Source organism: Puma concolor, chromosome B4, assembly GCF_028749965.1.
Source record: "Puma concolor isolate L17-30 chromosome B4, mPumCon1.1.hap2, whole genome shotgun sequence".
NCBI classification, from domain to species: domain Eukaryota; kingdom Metazoa; phylum Chordata; class Mammalia; order Carnivora; family Felidae; genus Puma; species Puma concolor.
This window is the reverse complement of record NC_141673.1, coordinates 12517472-12533888: the sequence shown is the minus strand read 5'-3', so window position 1 is coordinate 12533888 and position 16417 is coordinate 12517472. Positions and strand designations below refer to the sequence as shown.

Genomic DNA, 16417 nt, shown 5'->3' with positions numbered 1-16417 from the left:
GCCGGGTGAAGGGGTTACGGGAACTCGACTACCTTGGCAACATTTCTGCAGATCTGAAATTATTCCAAAGTAAAGAAGTCTTTAAAAAGAAATTAGTGGAAACAATGAGGCAGAAATTCAAAATCGGGGTTCGCAGGTAACAGCTGGAGTCCTCTAGTTCATTTATTTAGGTTTTGGTGACAGAAAGATCCCCGTCACCCAGAGAAATGGCGATTTGTTTCACCGGCCCCTTGGGGGTCTTGGTTTTTCAACTGAGCAAAAGTGGCGGCTGGAACCATAATACCAAGTCTGCATGCAGCCAGGTTAAGCCAGCAGCCCCGCCTCACATGTTACTTGTCTCCTGCATGTTCAGTATTGGTGTAGAACACTGGACGTGGGAGCCAGAGGCTTGTTTGCGGAACCCCGAAAGCTGTCCTGGGAGCTTGGAGTCCGGTTTGGAAACCCCTCCATCCTCCAAGGCGGCACAAAGGCTGGGGCCCGGCCCCTGGCGATGGCCTCACTCTGGGCCCAGGGACTATGGCCATCTCCCTTCCTGCCTCCTCAGGAGCTCAATAGGACGTGCCGAGCCATGCAGCTGCGGGTCCTGGAGCTCATTCCCCGAATCGCCAATGAGCAGCTCACGGAGGAGCTGCTCATCGTCAACGACAACCTCAACAACGTGTTCCTGCGCCACGAACGGTAGGCCGGCCGCCCCCGCCCTCTCCCTCCCCTGGCTCCCTGTTCGCACCGTCTGACCTCCTGTGGTCTCCCCCCTTCCCCGGCATGTCCTCAGCTGTCTCCTTCCCCGGGGGGCATGAAGTCCGCCCAGCCTTCCAGCCACCTCTCCTCTCCCTGCCAGGGTCTACCCTGCTGCCGTGTCCCTGCGTGTGGGCCTGGTCTGTCCTTGCTCACTCTGCCACTGCCTGGCTCTGGGGCTGTGGACCAGTTACTTGACTTAATTACGGCCCTTTGACTCTTTGACTTCACACTGCAAGCAGCTCACTTAGGCAGGAAAATAATTTATTAAAAGAATAGCCTTTATGAAATGGGAAGCTTTCAGAATCCAGAAAAGAGCGAAACAGTGAGGCCTCCCAGCAGAGTAGGAAAGAAAGATCCCAGGGCGGCCCTGGGGACTGGGGGCAGAAACTCCCAGGCCACGTCCCCAGGGTGCTGCCATCAGTAAATGGGCCCCGCACAGTTGCCCACTTTGTGTCATTCTGTTCAAGAGAAGCTGATTGGCTCAGCTTTGTCATTCCCACTGGGTGGAGAAGGGAAAAGGGGCCCTTGAAGGGTCACAAGGAGATGGGGGAGGAGCAGTTCCCCAGAGGGCACTCAGGTGCTAATACAGAGAAGGGGTGTGAGGCTCTCTGTATCTGAAAACGAGGTCCACGGCGGTACCTGCCCTATGGGGTGATGCACTTAGCAACCAGGGGTCCCTGGGTCACAACACAGTTATTCCAGCCTTCTCCAGCCCTTGTTCATCTCACATCTTTGTCCATCAACACACAGGTGATTGAGTCCCTTGAGAGTGGGGCGGGGCTGCCGTGGGCCACGTCTACGCGGCCTCTCCTGCTCGTTGTCTCAGTGGAATAGAAGTGTCCCTTTCTGCCATTTTGGGGTGTGGGCTGAGGTGGCCCAAGGACCCAATCTGGGGATGACTGGGACCCCCTGACACCCACAGGCATCAGGCCCGGCCTGATATCCTATGCCTGCTGCCTCCTAGTCCATGGTCATACTCAGTCTTCGCCGGGGCTTCGCGTCTGGGAGGCAGGTTCCACCGTCGTCCCCTTGTAAAAGACGAGGCCGAGCTCCAGAAGGGACGTTAATGTACCCACCGTCACTCAGTAAGTGACAGGGCCAGCACTCAGCAGACCACGGCCTTCTCCGCCCACCTCAGCAGCCCCTTGGCATGTCGGGAACGTTTCAGGGAACAGAACTCATCTTTGCCGTGTGCCGTGCGTCCGCATTTTCCTGTCTGTCCTGGCCCGTCCCTGTGTGTGTGCCGGTCACGACCGGAGTGGGCAGGCAGTCAAAAATTCCAGTTGGGACACTCTTGCCAGTGAACGAGGGGCACTGTTACCCGTCCCCCAGGGATACACCGGCAGGGATACGCATCCCGGGCGTAAACTGGGTCTGTCACCCTAATTGTGACCCGCCAGGGGGATTGGGAGGCCTGCAGTGTGAGGAACCCTGCCCGGGCTGGGCTGTGCTCAGGGGCCTCTCTGTCTCTCTGACTCGGCTCGTTTCTGTCTTCGTAGGTTTGAACGGTTCCGCACGGGCCAGACCGGCAAGGTAAAGGCGCTTTTCTATGACCAGATCATGCCCGTGCTGATGTGGGAGAGGAGGGCTCCCTCCCCAGACAACCTGCACGGGATGTGCCCTCTTGTCCAGACTCCTAGAGAAGTCCCCTTCTAACTTTTTATGTCACTGTCCCTTTAAGGTAACTAAGGCCCCGCCACCAGCTAATGCCGGCTTCCCAACCCCTCAGGGGGTGCAACTGAGCTAGGGACAGAGCAGGGAAGACTCCCTCATTCCCAGACAGAGCTGCCAGGGCCCTGGTGGCATGTCCCCCAGCAACGGCGGCAACTCCCTTCTCCCCAGGCCCCGCAGGAGGCCGAGGCAGCGGCAGACTTGATTGACATGGGCCCTGACCAGGCGGCCACCAGCAGCCTCTCATCCCAGCTGGCGGGAATGAGTAAGTTCAGGGTGGGGGTTCTGGCTGAGGGCACATGACGGTGCTGCGGGCACCCCTCACTTTTGGGGGTGCCCTCCTCCCAGTTTGGGGCCAGAGCGCCAACAGCAGAGCGTTGGCCCAGACCCCGCCTCGCTGGGCTGAACCCCACTGCGAGGTCGGGCACCCAGGACCAAACACGTGGGGCTCTTCCCCTCACAGCCCACAGCTCCTGAGCTCCCCGGGCCTCAGGGGCCCCCTGTTCTGTGGTCGCCCCTCGACACTGAATTCTCCGTGGCCTGAGCCATCGAGGCGAGCTTGGCCTAGTCGCTTGAACGCCCTCCGCCCCCTCTCCTGTGTAAAGGGCAGGAATGGGCCCTTCCTCGTGGGCCGTCGCGAGGACTGAGTAAGCTCACACATGAAAGGGCCCCAGGTCGCACAAGGCCCGGGGTGCGCTCCCGGGACACGCTAGCAGGTGCCATCATCGTCACTGTGATTGGTTTTCACGCCGCTGGCTGCCTGCTTGTGCTGAGCCCAGGAAGTATGTCAGAGCCCGTTCTGAATCACTAATGTGAGGCTGCTGGAAAACCCAGCTGCGCGTGTGATCGCCAGCCCACCGCACAGCCATGTCCTGTGCCAGATGCGGTGGGCAGCGTTTTACTCATTCTCACAGCTGCCCCGGGGAGGGGGACTGTGACTCCACCTCAGGGAGAGGAAGTCACGTACCCACGGCCCCTCAGCCAGCAGGGACCTGGCTGCCCCATCCGGATACCTGCGCTGTCCCGCCCCGCACCCACCCCCGCCGCCCCCCTGCTTCTCCAGAACCGTCCCTGGGCCTAGCAGCTCAGCCGCTGCCCAGTGTGCAGGGCCCTTCATGTCCCCTTCTGTCTCTGCAGACCTGGGCTCCAGCAGCGTGAGGGCTGGCCTGCAGTCTCTGGAGGCCTCGGGCCAACTGGAAGGCGAGTTTGACATGTTTGCGCTGACCCGCGGCAGCTCTCTGGCTGACCAACGAAAAGAGTGAGTGGCCCAGCCCCACCCTGTCCCCTGCATTGCGGGCTCCCCATCAGGGCAGAGCCTCTCCGGGCCCCTGAACCCAGCTGCGTGGCACGCCGTGTGGAGGGACACACAGTCTGCTGTCTGCAGCCCCTCGGGATGGCAGAGCTCCCACCCCCTAGGTCAGTCCCTAGTGGCCCCAGAGGCAGACTTCGTGCCCCACGAGCAGGCCTGGGGGGAAGAAGGGACGCCTGTGGTTTGATGAACAACTGTGTGCCAGAATCTCACATAATCTGATCAGATGAGGAAACTGAGGCACTGAGAGGCCAAGTCATTTGCTCCGAGTCAGACCATTGATATGTGGCAGCACTAGGATGGGAGCCCAGGGCTGCTTGTCCCCAAACAGTGTCCTGCCCGGCCTCTCCCCACCACACCCCCCAGGGCAGGCAGAGAAGATCCCTGATAAAACCTCAGGGACTTGTCTAGTCATTTCTGTTGCTGCCTAGCCACCCTTAATGCCCCAAGAAGTCCCTGTTGCCCCACCTGGGTCTGCTCCCTCTGCCCCAGGGCTGGGGTTCTGTCCTTTGCTGAGCTGGTGTTTTCAGGGAGGTGCTTTCGGCAGCCACGGCAGGCCCTTTGCCTCGACGTCTCGGGACTGGCCCCACACAGGCTTGGCAGGGGAAGCAGTTTGCTTGGTACTCTCAGCCCTTTGCTCAGGACCCTGGACTGCGCCACAGGCAGCCAGGATTTACAGCCAAGGAAAGCTCTGGATTAAGGGGCTCCCTCAGCAGATGCCCCAGCCTCCCCGGTGGTCATTCTGGTCACTTGAATGGCCTTTGGCCTTCCCTCCTTGCCCTGTCTTTGGGAACTGTCAGTGGGCCTCTGAGGGCCCAGCCATGCCCTGTCCACACCACACATCCAGGTCAAATCTGATAGGCTGCAGCTGGCCCTGCCTGCCGCCCGGACCAAACCCTGGGCTGCGAGCAGCGTTTTTAGTCTGGGCAGTCTGCGCTCACGAGGCCCAGTGCTCACGGACCAGCAGCTCACAGTTGCCATGGAGTTTGGGGCACGGAGAAGCCACTGTGCGGGTGGAAGCTAATGGGTCCACTGGGATGTGCAGCCGGGAGGGCCGCCCGCCCGCCCGCCCGCTAGGCCCCAGCAGGCAGCATGCTGGCCATGCCGGAGAGCCCCTGGCAGTCGGCCCGGCTCACCAGCCCGGCTCGGCTTGCTGTTGCTCTGTTACTCCCTTGAGGAGCAGGCCCTGGGGGGCAGAGGAAGGCGTCCCCGGCTCCCGCAGTCTCATGGGGAGGAAGGTGCACACACCACCGCCATGCGGTGCTTATGGCCGCCCTGGATGGGGGTGCCGGGCACTGTGGACACACACGTGGTGGCAGGTGGCTCTGCAGAGGGTGCTCAGGCCTGGACCTCGGGGATAAGGAGTCGGGAAGGCCGTTTCCGGCCATAGGAGCAGCGTGTGCAAAGGCTCAGAGGCAGGGAGAGCGTGAGATGCTGGGGTGGAGGGAGGGGAGGGGACATCTTGGGCCTTCTCACGTCATGGGGTCCCCTGCAGGCCCTCCCTGGGTCCCTGGGGACTGGTTTCCACCTCAGCAGAAAGCACGTGGCAGGGACCAGAATGCCCTGGTGTCAAGTTCCTCTTTCCTTTGTTCCGCTTGGTGGTCCCTCCCCTAGGCTTCTGCTGGGTCTTCTCGCCCCGGGCCCGCCTGACTGCCCTGCCCCCCCCCCCCGGGGGGGGGGAGCCTCTTGAATCCTCTGAGGCCTTTTCTGCCCACCTGGAGTCTGGCCCACACCTCCTTCTGCCTTCCCGGCTCCTGCTTCCCTCCAGCCTGCGCCAGCTCTGCCTCTGCTCACCAGGAAACCAGCTCCTTGCCAGCCACACCCCAGCCCCAGGTGGCACAGTCGTGGCCTCTCCAGCCGACCAGGCCAAGGACAGCGACAGGGAGCATCTCTCTGAGCCAGACGCACCCTAGCCAGGCTTTGCTGGAAGTAGGATGCTCTTGTGTATTGTCATCCTGGGGACACACTGCGCTTCCTCCCCAGTGCCGCTGTCATCCAAGTGGCCCCCGGGCCAGTCCCTGCCCACCAGCTTCACCACAACCTTCGGAGACACCCGGCCCAGCATCTGCGGCTGGGCCTGGGCGTGGGCCTTGCGGGAGCTTCCTCCATCCCGGGTGTCTTCGCCTCCACTGCTGCAGGCATGGCCCCGGGGGGACGGCCAAGCTTCGGCCTGAGGGCTGTGGGGGCAGGAGAGACGGAAAAGCAGAGGTGGGGGCGAGGGCGTAACTAGGAAAGAATGTATTGTTCTTCTGAGTGAAGAAAAGCATTGATTTCTGTATATTCCTAGGTCTGAACATGCCTTATTCTGCCTTTTTCCACAATGCACCTGCCATGTCTTAGAAGGAGGGACAGCAAGGGGGCTACTTCCATACCGGGAGTGGGCAGGATGCATGGCTCAGTCTTAGACATCACTTCCTCCTCACCAGCTCTCAGGGCCCGGACTCAGCCGGGGATACCAAGCTCCAGGAGGGCGTGAGCACACCGCCCGCCACCCTGGCTTTCGGGTTGGCTCCAGCCCAGCCCTGCAGATCATCCCTAGCCCAGGGATGGGCAGGAGCTGCGGAACTGGGGGTTGAGCTCATGATGGCACTCTTGCGGCCGCCTCCACAGGAGGGAGTGGACTCCAGTGCCCTCAGAATGGCTGCCTGGGAATTTGGGGGTCTTCTCCCCAGAGGCCCTTTGAAGTGCCAGTCTCCCCCATTCCCAGGAAGGCCATTTGGCATCGCAAGGGTTTCGGTCGATAGGGTTCGGGTTCCTGAAGCCTCGAGCTGCCCGACACCACCCCCCGCCCCCCCACACCGGACCTTCAGGGCTTTCCATTTGTGATGGGGATTCTGCAGCTCACTTCTTCCCCTCAGAACTGGACTGAGCTGGTGCCGAGGCCCCACCTCCTTCAGCTGACGCTCCAGATTGAGAAGAGCGGCTCCTTCCAAGAATCAGGGCTGAGTGCCCAAGGCCGCCTCTGACGTCCCCCTGTAGCAGGCAGGAGAGACCCCCCTCTCACCCCAGTCCTTTGCCACACAGCTTTCCCCTGACTCCTGCCTTATTCTCTCACTCCCCGTGACTCACCTCACACACAGCAAACACCTTCCCTGTGCTCAGCCCCTGCCCTCTCTGCCCCGCCCAGCTGGTGGCATCCCCCAGGACATTTAGTGTTTCTTTCTTTTTTTTATTTTTGAGAGAGAGAGAGTGCAAGAGTAGAGAAAGGGACAGAGAGAGGAGAGGCAGAGGATCTGAAGCGGGTTCTGCACTGACAGCAGAGAGCCCCATGCAAGGGCTTGAACTCACGAGCCATGAGATCATGACCCGAGCCAAAGTCAGATGCTTAACCAACAGCCATCCAGGCGCCCCATCCCCCAGCACAGCCAAGACGGGGCAGGGGAGAGCTTCCTGCTGGGGCGCCACGCAGGATGGCACCATGTGGGATGGCGCCCCGCCCAGCCATCTGCACGTGTGTCTACGACAGCGAATGGAACTCTCCATCCAAAGGCAGCCTCGTACAGAACCACGATTTATTACCTTACAAAATGGAAGCTGCTCGGGGAGCCTGGGTGGCTCATTCGGTTAAACGTCTGATTCTTGATTTTAGCTCAGGTCAGGATTGTCACAGTCGTGAGATCTACCCCCACGTCGGGCTCCGTGCTGAGCGTGAAGCCTGCTTGGGAATCTCTCCTCCCCTCTCTGCCTCTCCCCTGCACCCGCTCTCTCTGTCTCTCAAAATGAACATTTTAAAAAAAGAGGAAGCTGTTCAAAGAAGGGTCTGGAGGTGGGAATTCTCCATGGGGATGGGGCACTGGCATGGTTTCTCATCCCTCGAGTTTGGCCGGATCCGATGAGAGCCATTGGTGAGCTTGCTCGTGGCCTTTGGCCAGCGCCACCTTCCCTCACTTCTCCAGCCTTGGCTGCCTGTCATGGTCACACGTCTAAGCCCGGGTCTACCGTCTGCAGGCAGGCGGGCCGGCGGGCGGGTGGGCCTGCAGAATTGGAGCCCGTCCTGAGGCCTGCGCTGCCCCCTGTCCAGGCACCACCCGGGGCCACACAGGATGTGAGTCCAGCTCGCCCCTGCCCACCCGTGCATCCCGCCCTCGGTCAGCACGCCTGGTGCCACAGGGCAGAACTCATGGTCGTGGCCTCTACATTTCAGGGTGAAATACGAAGCCCCCCAAGCAACAGACGGCCTGGCTGGAGCCCTGGATGCCCGGCAGCAGAACACTGGAGCGGTAAGCAGAGGGTCCTGCTGCTACCTTGTCCGGAAGGAGGGCCAGAGGATGCTTGCCCCCCGGTCCCACACCCCCACCCACCATGTGCTGGGCCCCAACGTGACACATCCCTCTCCTCATCTGGTTCCGTCACTGGCCCCTTGTAGCTAATGTGACACCTCCCGTTTCACAGCTGAGGAAGCAGTCCGAGAGGTTAAGTCACCTGCCCAAGTTCACACAGCAAGGAAGGGCTAGAGCAAGGACTCAGAAAGCCCAGAGTCCCGCAGCCTGGCTTCCCAGCTGCGTGTCCGCGGACAGACTGCTGACCCGTAGCACGGTTTACAGTGGGGTGTGCGAGAGGGCATGTTAAGGGGCTCGGCAGAGTTAGAGCTCCATCAGCATTGTACCTCCCCGCCTCCCTGGAGACCTGTTATTTGCAGGAGTGGGGACAGGGGGGACAAGAGGACATACCCTGAAACTTCAGGGAGGCCTCCAGGGGTGCCATTTTCATTCCATCCAATTGGCTGACGGCGTATGGAGTGATAGCCACATGTCCGGCACTGCACACGCTCTGTGGGTGACCCCTCCCCCTTGGCAGGAACTCCAAGCACAATTCTCACCCCTTTGGATTTGTTCTAGATGCCCTTGGGGTGGGGGGAGTTTCTGTTTCAGTAAATGGACAGAGTAGCTCCTCGGGAGGTGATTAGAAACGGCTGGGCCCAGGAGTCGGAGAGGCAGGGGGCAATGAAGGGAGATGGCCGGTGACAGCACAGGCTTCTGAGGCCAGGTGGGACTGGGCGACAGGAGACAAAGCCTGAGGGGCGGCAGGGACCAGAGGGCCTCGGGTAGCCAGGAGGACCGTGTGAGGTGGAGGCCACGGCCAGGCTTGAGCAGAGGGGCACGTTTCTCTGTCCATTTTAGAAGGAACCAGCATGGAAGCTGGGAGAGCAGCTAGGAGGGAGTGGAAGTTGCCCAGTATACAAGTGGGTGGGGGGGTCCTGGCGACTCCCCAAAGGCATCCCCAGCGTCTCAGGAGTCATTCCCAAGTCAGAGCGGAACCAGACCTGGAACACCGTGGAGGCAAGACCAGCTAGAGAGTCAGACGTCTCCCGTGTGTGCCATGTGACCCAGCACCAAGCACAGCACATTTGCACCTGCGTCTCAGGGCCTCCGGCTACTTTCCTTTGTAAGTGGCCATCTGTCACAGCCGTGCCCTGTGCCAGGCACCCTACAGCCCGCCTTTCTGAGCCATCACACAAACCCTTAGGTCATGTTGTTATCCCCATTTACAGATGAGAAAACTGAGATCGAGAGGCCGGGCAAGTGAGGCAGCAGAGGTTAACATCCTTAGCGTGATGCCTGGCACAGAGTGAAGCGTTCAGTCTCCCTGGTGCTGCTGTGTGGCTTTCCCCACTTACGGACGAGAAAGCCCAGGCTCAGCATTGTGAGGTAGTTTGCTCGACACCTCACAGTCCTCAGTCCTGGCTCCATAGCCAGTGCCGGGAGCGGGAGCCCCAGATGGCCTGCACAGCTCTAAGGAACGGAGGTGGACACTCCAGAAAATCTGGCTTCCAGATTCCAGATGCATCCGAAGGCTCTGGGAGCCGTCCGGAAGCACTTCCCTCTCAGGCCACCTGACCCCTCGTGGGCAGAGGCGAACTGCACGGGCACCCCTTCCGGTTGCAGATGAAGGACTGCAGCCCAGAGACAGGTGTCCCCGCCCCGGGGCTCGGAGCAACCCCGGGCATGACAGGAACTAGAACCCAGGTCTCCCGGCTCCTACACCACCTTCAGTCAGCCACAGGGAGGAAATACACACACACCTCTACTTGCAGGAAAGAGGAAGTTGGTAAATCATTGTTTATTCCTCTCTGATCACTTGAGAGATTGAAGCAGCTTCTGCCCGCGTCAGGGTGTGATGTTCTTACAACTGTCCGTAAACACCTGCTCCCGAGGTGCATGAGTCTGGCCGGGTGGTGGGGAGGCTTCCTCCCGTTAAGCTGTCGGGACGGGAAGTGCCAGCTGTCCTGGCAGCCGGTGTTTGCCCCCGGGGTTCACAAGTCCCGTGACTGCGGCTGCCGGACAGCGTGCCCCGGGCCCTGTGCCGGGTCTGTCCAGGGTGGGGGAGGCAGTTGGGGGCCGGCGAGCTGGGAGCCGGGACTCTAGTCTCCTCATCTCTGGGGCCCTAGGGAACACTGATTGTCCCATCAGTAAACATGAGGGGACTGGGCAAACCAACGTTCTAATCCTGGGGTACCCATCAGAGCCCCTAGCGGCCAGCACACTGGTTAATGGCTGCCTTCTCAGCCCTTCCGGGATTGCCCGGGCCGCTCCCAGGCTCGTTGTGGAAAAGGAGGAGACTTGCCCGGTGCATTCAGGACCCTGGGGTCCCAGGGCTGTTGTGGTTCATCCCAGTGAGACACCCTCCACTGCTTCCTGTCCCCCCTCACCTGCCCCCACAGCACCAGCCTCCACAGCCACGCGCACACACACACACACACACACACACACACACACACACACACAGCCTCCTAAGGTGGTAACGGGACTCCCGACCTGAAAGGGGCGTCCACATTGGAGAAAGCTGCCAGCATACCAGTGGCCCTGGCCTTCCCGCCACCCTCAGCCTGACCCTTTCTCACCCAGATGGGAGGCAGCCTTGAGAAGAGCCTCAGTGACTGGATGATGAGACAAGGCATGGTGAGGAGAGGCCAGGCTGGCCCAGAGAGCGGAGGCTGCCACTGGCAGGAGTCCCGCCCGGGGTGGGACTGTCACAGGACAGTTTAACCGAATGAGCCCCAGCTGCCAGACTGTGACAGACCGTGACTGTGACAATCCTGACCTGAGCTGAAATCAAGAATTACCTTACAAAATGGAAGCTGCTCGGGGAGCCTGGGTGGCTCATTGGGTTAAACGTCTGACAGAGGGGTGGCCCCTCTGGCAGCTGGGAGGTGACCGGGGCTCGCTGGTTCTGGGCTGGGTAGAGAGGGACAGGTGCACGCTGCCCAGAGCCCTTGCTGTTGCTTCCGGGAAGTAGGCACCTGCTCTCTCTGCTCTGGGCGCTTCTGCCGCCACCGGGGTTCTCAGGTGCTGGGGACAGAGCTTGGGGACCGAACTGGCTGGGTTGGAGAAGGACTGTCACTCTCACTCTCTTTCCCAAAGTAACAAAGCGGTCACTAGCCTTTCTTGAGCGTCTGCTCTGTGCCAGACTCCTACCCATCACCTCCTGTCCCCTCACAGCAGCCTGGACGGTAGGGACCGTGTGCTCCCTCCTCTAAAGGTGAGAGAAGCGAGGTCAGACAAGTGACCTGCCCAAGCCACGCTGTATGAAAGGGCAGTCTCGGACTCTGTCCCCAAAGCCTCCAACTGGGTCCTCACACTGTAGAAGGAAGCCCCCAGCCCCAGTGCAGGACCCTTGTGGCAGAGCCCATGTCTTTGTGGCCCAAAACGAAAGTCCCTGTGAGTAGTGGGGAGATCCGTTCTTCCTCAGGTTCCAGCTGTTAGGAGCCCCCTCCCTGACCCCCTGCCTAGCGCCCGGCCCCGCATCCCCTTGCGCACAGCCTGGCACAGTGGGCAGAATTGTGGGTCCTAAGCAGACGGGCAGGAGCCATCTTGAAGGGGATATACCAGGATCTCAACCCCCCAGAAGGGGGTGGGGCATGTCCAACTGGCCCCACTTCGTAAATGAAGAGACTCAGGGGTGAGGGTGACAGCCACAGGCCGCCCAGCCAGCAGACCCCCAGCTGATGGGGCCTTCCACCTTCACACCCCATGCACTGCCCTCACCACCCCACCCCTGCCCTTCCTTCCAGATCCCCGTCACCCAGGCCTGCCTCATGGAGGACATCGAGCAGTGGCTGTCCACTGACGTGGTAAGTTGGCCTCGCCCCGCCCAGAAGCAGAGGCTGGGACACATTCCTCCCCACCCACCAACAGCGGGCTCATGAGGAAGTGACTGGTCACAGGGGCAGGTGAGCAGCTGGTGAGGAGGGGAGCGCCAATGTGGGACACCTCCTGCCAGCCGCCCGCCCTCTCCCAGGCACTCTCCTCAGAGGCCTCCGCCTCACAGCTGCTGGGGCCAAGCCTTTCCTGAGAGTGCTGTCACCGCGGGCCCCAGGAGCCTCAACCCGAGACAGGAAAGGCAGGATGGGCTGAGGGAAGCCGTCACAGTGGTGAGCCCTGCGCCTGCACCAGCTCGGGGGGCCCTCCCTCCGGTGCCTCTGAGAAGCTCCACCAGCGGCGCCATCTTCCAGACCAGGAAGCTGATGAGCAGCCCTGAGGGGTGCCGAGCCTAGGAGGAGGCAGGGGCCCAGACCGTCTGCAGAGCCCCGCGGCCCCCAGGGAGCGGCAAGGGCGGCCAGCCTCGGCTCTCCTGTCCAGGGCCCCTCCCCCTGCACCTGCCACCTCACCTTTGGGCACCAAGGACCAAGGGCCTGGACGCTCCCAGGCCCAGAGGCTGCCTTCTGCCAGCGGCCAAGACGGTGTTTCCGCCCGAGGTCACGCGGGGGTCCGTGCCTGGTGGTAGCAGGAGGCACCCCCCCACTCCCAACTTTAGCACACGTGGCCTCCATCTCTGGGGCCCTTCCCGCCACAAGGGCAAGTGGGTTCACCATCTACACACCGGAAGAAAAGGAACTGGTGTTTATTGTGGACCCGCTGGGCCCCACAGCCTGGGCTTGGCAGTCTGATATTCCATTTTAGCTTCCCGACAACCAGTTCTACCAAGCGGGAAACTGAGGCTCAGAGCAGTCAGGTGACACCCAGGGCTGCAGCTCGGGGAAGAGTGGGGACAAGGTTCAGGTCCTGGGCCCACTCCGCCTGCCCCCAGACGACTGTGGCTAACCTCCTCCTCCTTCTGCTTTCTCAGGGGAATGACACGGAGGAGCCCAAGGGCGTCACCAGCGAAGGTAGTAGGCCCTGCCCGCCCGCCCCTTCCCCCGCCCTGGCCTCGGAACCCGCCCCCCAACCCCTCTGTCTCGTTCCTCTAGAATTTGACAAGTTCCTGGAAGAACGGGCCAAAGCAGCCGATCGGTTGCCCAACCTCTCCAGCCCCTCGGCCGAGGGGCCCCTGGGTCCCCCTCGTGGCGCTGCCCCTCGAAAGAAGACCCAGGAGAAAGATGAGGACATGCTGTTTGCCTTATGAGCGTGGGGCCTGGCACCTGCAGCCTGAGCCCCCGCTGCTCCCACAGTCCCCGACGGGGGCCTGTTTCCCTCCTTCGGTGTTAAGGCTGCTTTGAGGATGGCTTGTTACCCCCTCCTCTTCGCCTCGAGGATAGGCTGACCCTGCTGTGGCCGCGCCGCCTGGGCCGTGGAGAGACAGCTGGATGAACCGGGGTAACGAGTCAGCTCTACATTGGGATCTTGGCCACTCCTGCCTCCTTCCCCACCCCAACCGACCACTACTTTGCTGAGACAGGCCGGCCGCTTGGTTGCCCGGATGTGACCCCTTGTCCTAGGGGATCCCCTCCCTGGACCCTTTCCACACTGCCAGTCGAGGCCTGGCTGGAGGCCAGAGGCAGCAGAAGCTTCTGTTGCAGCCTCCGGTCCATTCCCCGGCCCCTGCCTCGTGGACCCCAAAGGCTTTGGCTAGCTGTCGAGGGCCAGCTGTGGGGGCCTCTGCCCAGCCGCACGCTGTCCACGTACGAAGCTGCGTGTGGTGGGGGCGAGACCCCAGCAGCCCCAGGCCGCAAGGAGAGGCTCCTGGAGCACCTGTGGCCCCCCACGACCTCCACTGCCTTTTCCTCCATCATCCTCCTCCTGTTCCTCCCGGTCAGGGCTCCACCGGGCACTGGGCCCACCCACCTGTTGATTGACCTTCTTGTACTGGGAGAGGTGCCTTTTGTAGCCCCAATTAAAGGTAGGAAAGCACCCTGCTGGCAACGCTGTTGAGTCTCCAGGTGGGAAGTGTCTTTCTGGCATCACCAGAGACCAGGACTGCTCTGGGCCGGGCCGGGCCGGGCTAGGGGCATCCAGGAGAGGGCCCTCTACAAGCAGGGTGGCGGCACTGGGCAGCACCGCGTGCAGGTAGGTGCAGCCCCCTCACGCCTCACAACACGGGCTGCAGCCTCGACTCGCCCCATCGCTCTCCTGAGCGACCGCCCTCCATCCCGAGGGCACCTCCACACTCGCTGTCCCCCCCTCGGGCCAGCTCCTGTCCTGCAACAGTGATCATAGAGGAGCGGCTGCAGACGGTACGGGCGTCCCATCTGAGGCCCGGGTGCCAGGCACCGCATTAGGGCTACACGCGGGCTCGGGCAAAGTAAAGTGACTGTCTCCTGTCACAGATGCTGAGCCTGTGACTCGGTGGGTCACGTGAGCTGCCCCAGCCCAGAAGAAGTGGCATAGATGCTTACCATGGGCCAGGTGCTTCCTCATGCATCAGTGCATTGTCCCCATTTTTCAGATGACAACACTGAGGCCCAGTTTGGATGCCTTGGCACACAGCTCGGGGAGCTGAGCCACAGGGTGTAGGCACGGGGTCTTAGTAAGTTCTTACTCCGTGGCAACCCGAGAGCCCCAGGTCTTGGGGAACCACATTTCCCAGCCTGGAATCTCAACACCAGGCTCCCCGAGGGGCAGCCCAGCCCTCAGCGGTGGAAGGGAGGGGGCTGCTCTGTGGCGGGAGCGATTGACCTGCCTGAAAGGTCTACCTACAGAGGAGGGAAGAAGTCCGAACGCGTGGGTCCAGGGGAGCCTGGACTGCTGAAGTGTGGCCTGGGTCTGGGAGCAGCCACCGGCTCCCATCGGTGACAGGCAGGAGATGTTGGCACGCAGTGCCGTGATCTTGGCATGCAGGAGACCAGACCCCGCCAGCGCTCCGGGTGGATTCGGGGCCAGGAACTCCAGGGACAGCTCTAGGCTTGCCCGTCCCCCCAAGCAGGGGAGGGGGGGGAGCGCATGGCCCAGGCCAGGCTTCAGAACTTGGAGATGAGCCAAGCCTGGAGGAAGGTGGCGGCTGCAGCTCACCTCTGGCCTATTTCTCCAACCCTAACAACCTCTTCTCACAGGGGAGAGGGGCGCGGCTACCCCACGGGCCCGGCTCTCCGGTGGAGTCGCTTTGGTGAGACAGAGGCTCCCTGGGCCCTCGCCCTCTGCTCATACAGCCTCAGTGGTCCAAACCCCAGCTCCCCGCCTGCCTCCTGCGCGTGTGAGCGGCGCATTAGCCCAGGTGATGCCAAGGCCGGGGTTTTAACCAGTGAGAGGTGTCGCCTGCGCCTGCTCTCGTCCCTTGGCAGGTGGCCCCCAGGCCAAGGTGTGGAGCCCTGCCACCTTGCCCAGGCTGCTCCTCCTCAGAACTGGGAAGAGGCCAGCGTCCGGGTACCACACTGTCACTCGGCCGCTTCTGCTCCCTGCCTCCGCTCGGGCATTAGCACCCCCTCCATCTTACCGGCCTTATCACACGGAGGTGGCCCAAGTGTTGAGGACTTTGGTCTCCCTCTGAGGGGCCCCAGACTGCTTTCTCTTGCTGGGCCTGCTGCCTCCTTGGGTCAAGCGCTCCTGCCAGCACACGGCTTCCAGGGGTCCCTTCCTGGGCTATTTCTTGCTGTTGCTGCCAGGAACAACACAGCGGCCCTGCAGGGTCCGGAGCGGCTGGATTTTGTGCTCGGTTCCACATGACGGATGAAGTTGGGTAAAGTGCCTGGGGCTTGGGACCATCTTTTTCATACTGTGAACCTTCTGCTGGTCCCTGCCTGGCTGAGGTTGGCAGCATCCGATGGTCAGACAGGACGACCGTGGCAACAGGAGAACGTCCGCCCCCCACTCCTGGCGTGGCCGGACTGCTGACGCGCTCGCGCGCGCACACACATGCGCATACTGGCTCACGTGGTGGGGCACGCTGTCCGGGTGAGCTGACAGGTGTACCACCTACTCACAGTGAAGCTATAGGCTTCTGTCCCCAGGCCCGACCTGGGAGCCCGAGGCGAACTCCCTCCCCTTCCCCTGCAGCCCCTCCCCACCTCATTCGGAGGAGCCCCTGGCCTGGGCCTCTCCACAGTCACAGGGGCCCTGTGCGGTCAAAGGTTTTGATCCCTGCTTACAGGTAGGGAAACTGAGGCCCAGAGAAGCAAAGACTCGCCTAGGCACACCATAACGGAAGAGTGGGACCCAGTCTGCTGCGGGGAATGGTGATCTTACAAAGACCCAAGCCCAGGGAACCTTCTGTGGAAGTCTCCAGGGGCTCGTGGCCCTGTGAACTAGAGTGGCCAAGTTGTTTATTCCTTCCCGCGTGTGGCGTCCCCTGAGCGCCAGCTGTGTAGCAGGCGTGGCTCTAAGTGCTGAGAGTACAGAGCTGAAGGTGGCCAAGTGCCAGTCCGGGGAGGGGGAGGGGGTCACTCAGCTCAGCAGGGAAGGGGAGCAGCCAAGACAGAAATGCAAGAAGTGCCACCTGCTCTGGAATGAAGGAAACTTATGGCTCGGTGGGGCTGTGACAGGGCCCAGGGCTAGAGCGGTGGGGTGGAGCAGCGGCGGGGGCCAGGCAGGAAGGGCTCTGGGCGTCCCC

At 61.7% G+C, this 16417-nt stretch overlaps 1 protein-coding gene across 5 annotated transcripts in view; it reads left to right on the top strand.

Moving 5' to 3' along the window:
• The window catches only part of TOM1 (target of myb1 membrane trafficking protein), a 43339-nt gene extending 29538 nt beyond the window's left edge, over positions 1–13801 (top strand). For 4 of the 5 annotated variants that reach the window (XM_086712387.1, XM_086712385.1, XM_086712384.1 and 1 more), the window contains 9 exons: positions 545–678; positions 2238–2271; positions 2581–2674; positions 3547–3667; positions 7863–7938; positions 10564–10617; positions 11730–11789; positions 12785–12824; positions 12906–13801. In XM_086712387.1, coding sequence (XP_086568513.1) covers positions 545–678; positions 2238–2271; positions 2581–2674; positions 3547–3667; positions 7863–7938; positions 10564–10617; positions 11730–11789; positions 12785–12824; positions 12906–13060 — 768 coding nt within the window. In that variant the 3' untranslated portion in view covers positions 13061–13801. The remainder of the gene's footprint in view (positions 1–544; positions 679–2237; positions 2272–2580; positions 2675–3546; positions 3668–7862; positions 7939–10563; positions 10618–11729; positions 11790–12784; positions 12825–12905) is intronic. The other variant, XM_086712383.1, reaches the window with a different exon arrangement.
• Positions 13802–16417: the final 2616 nt, after the last annotated feature.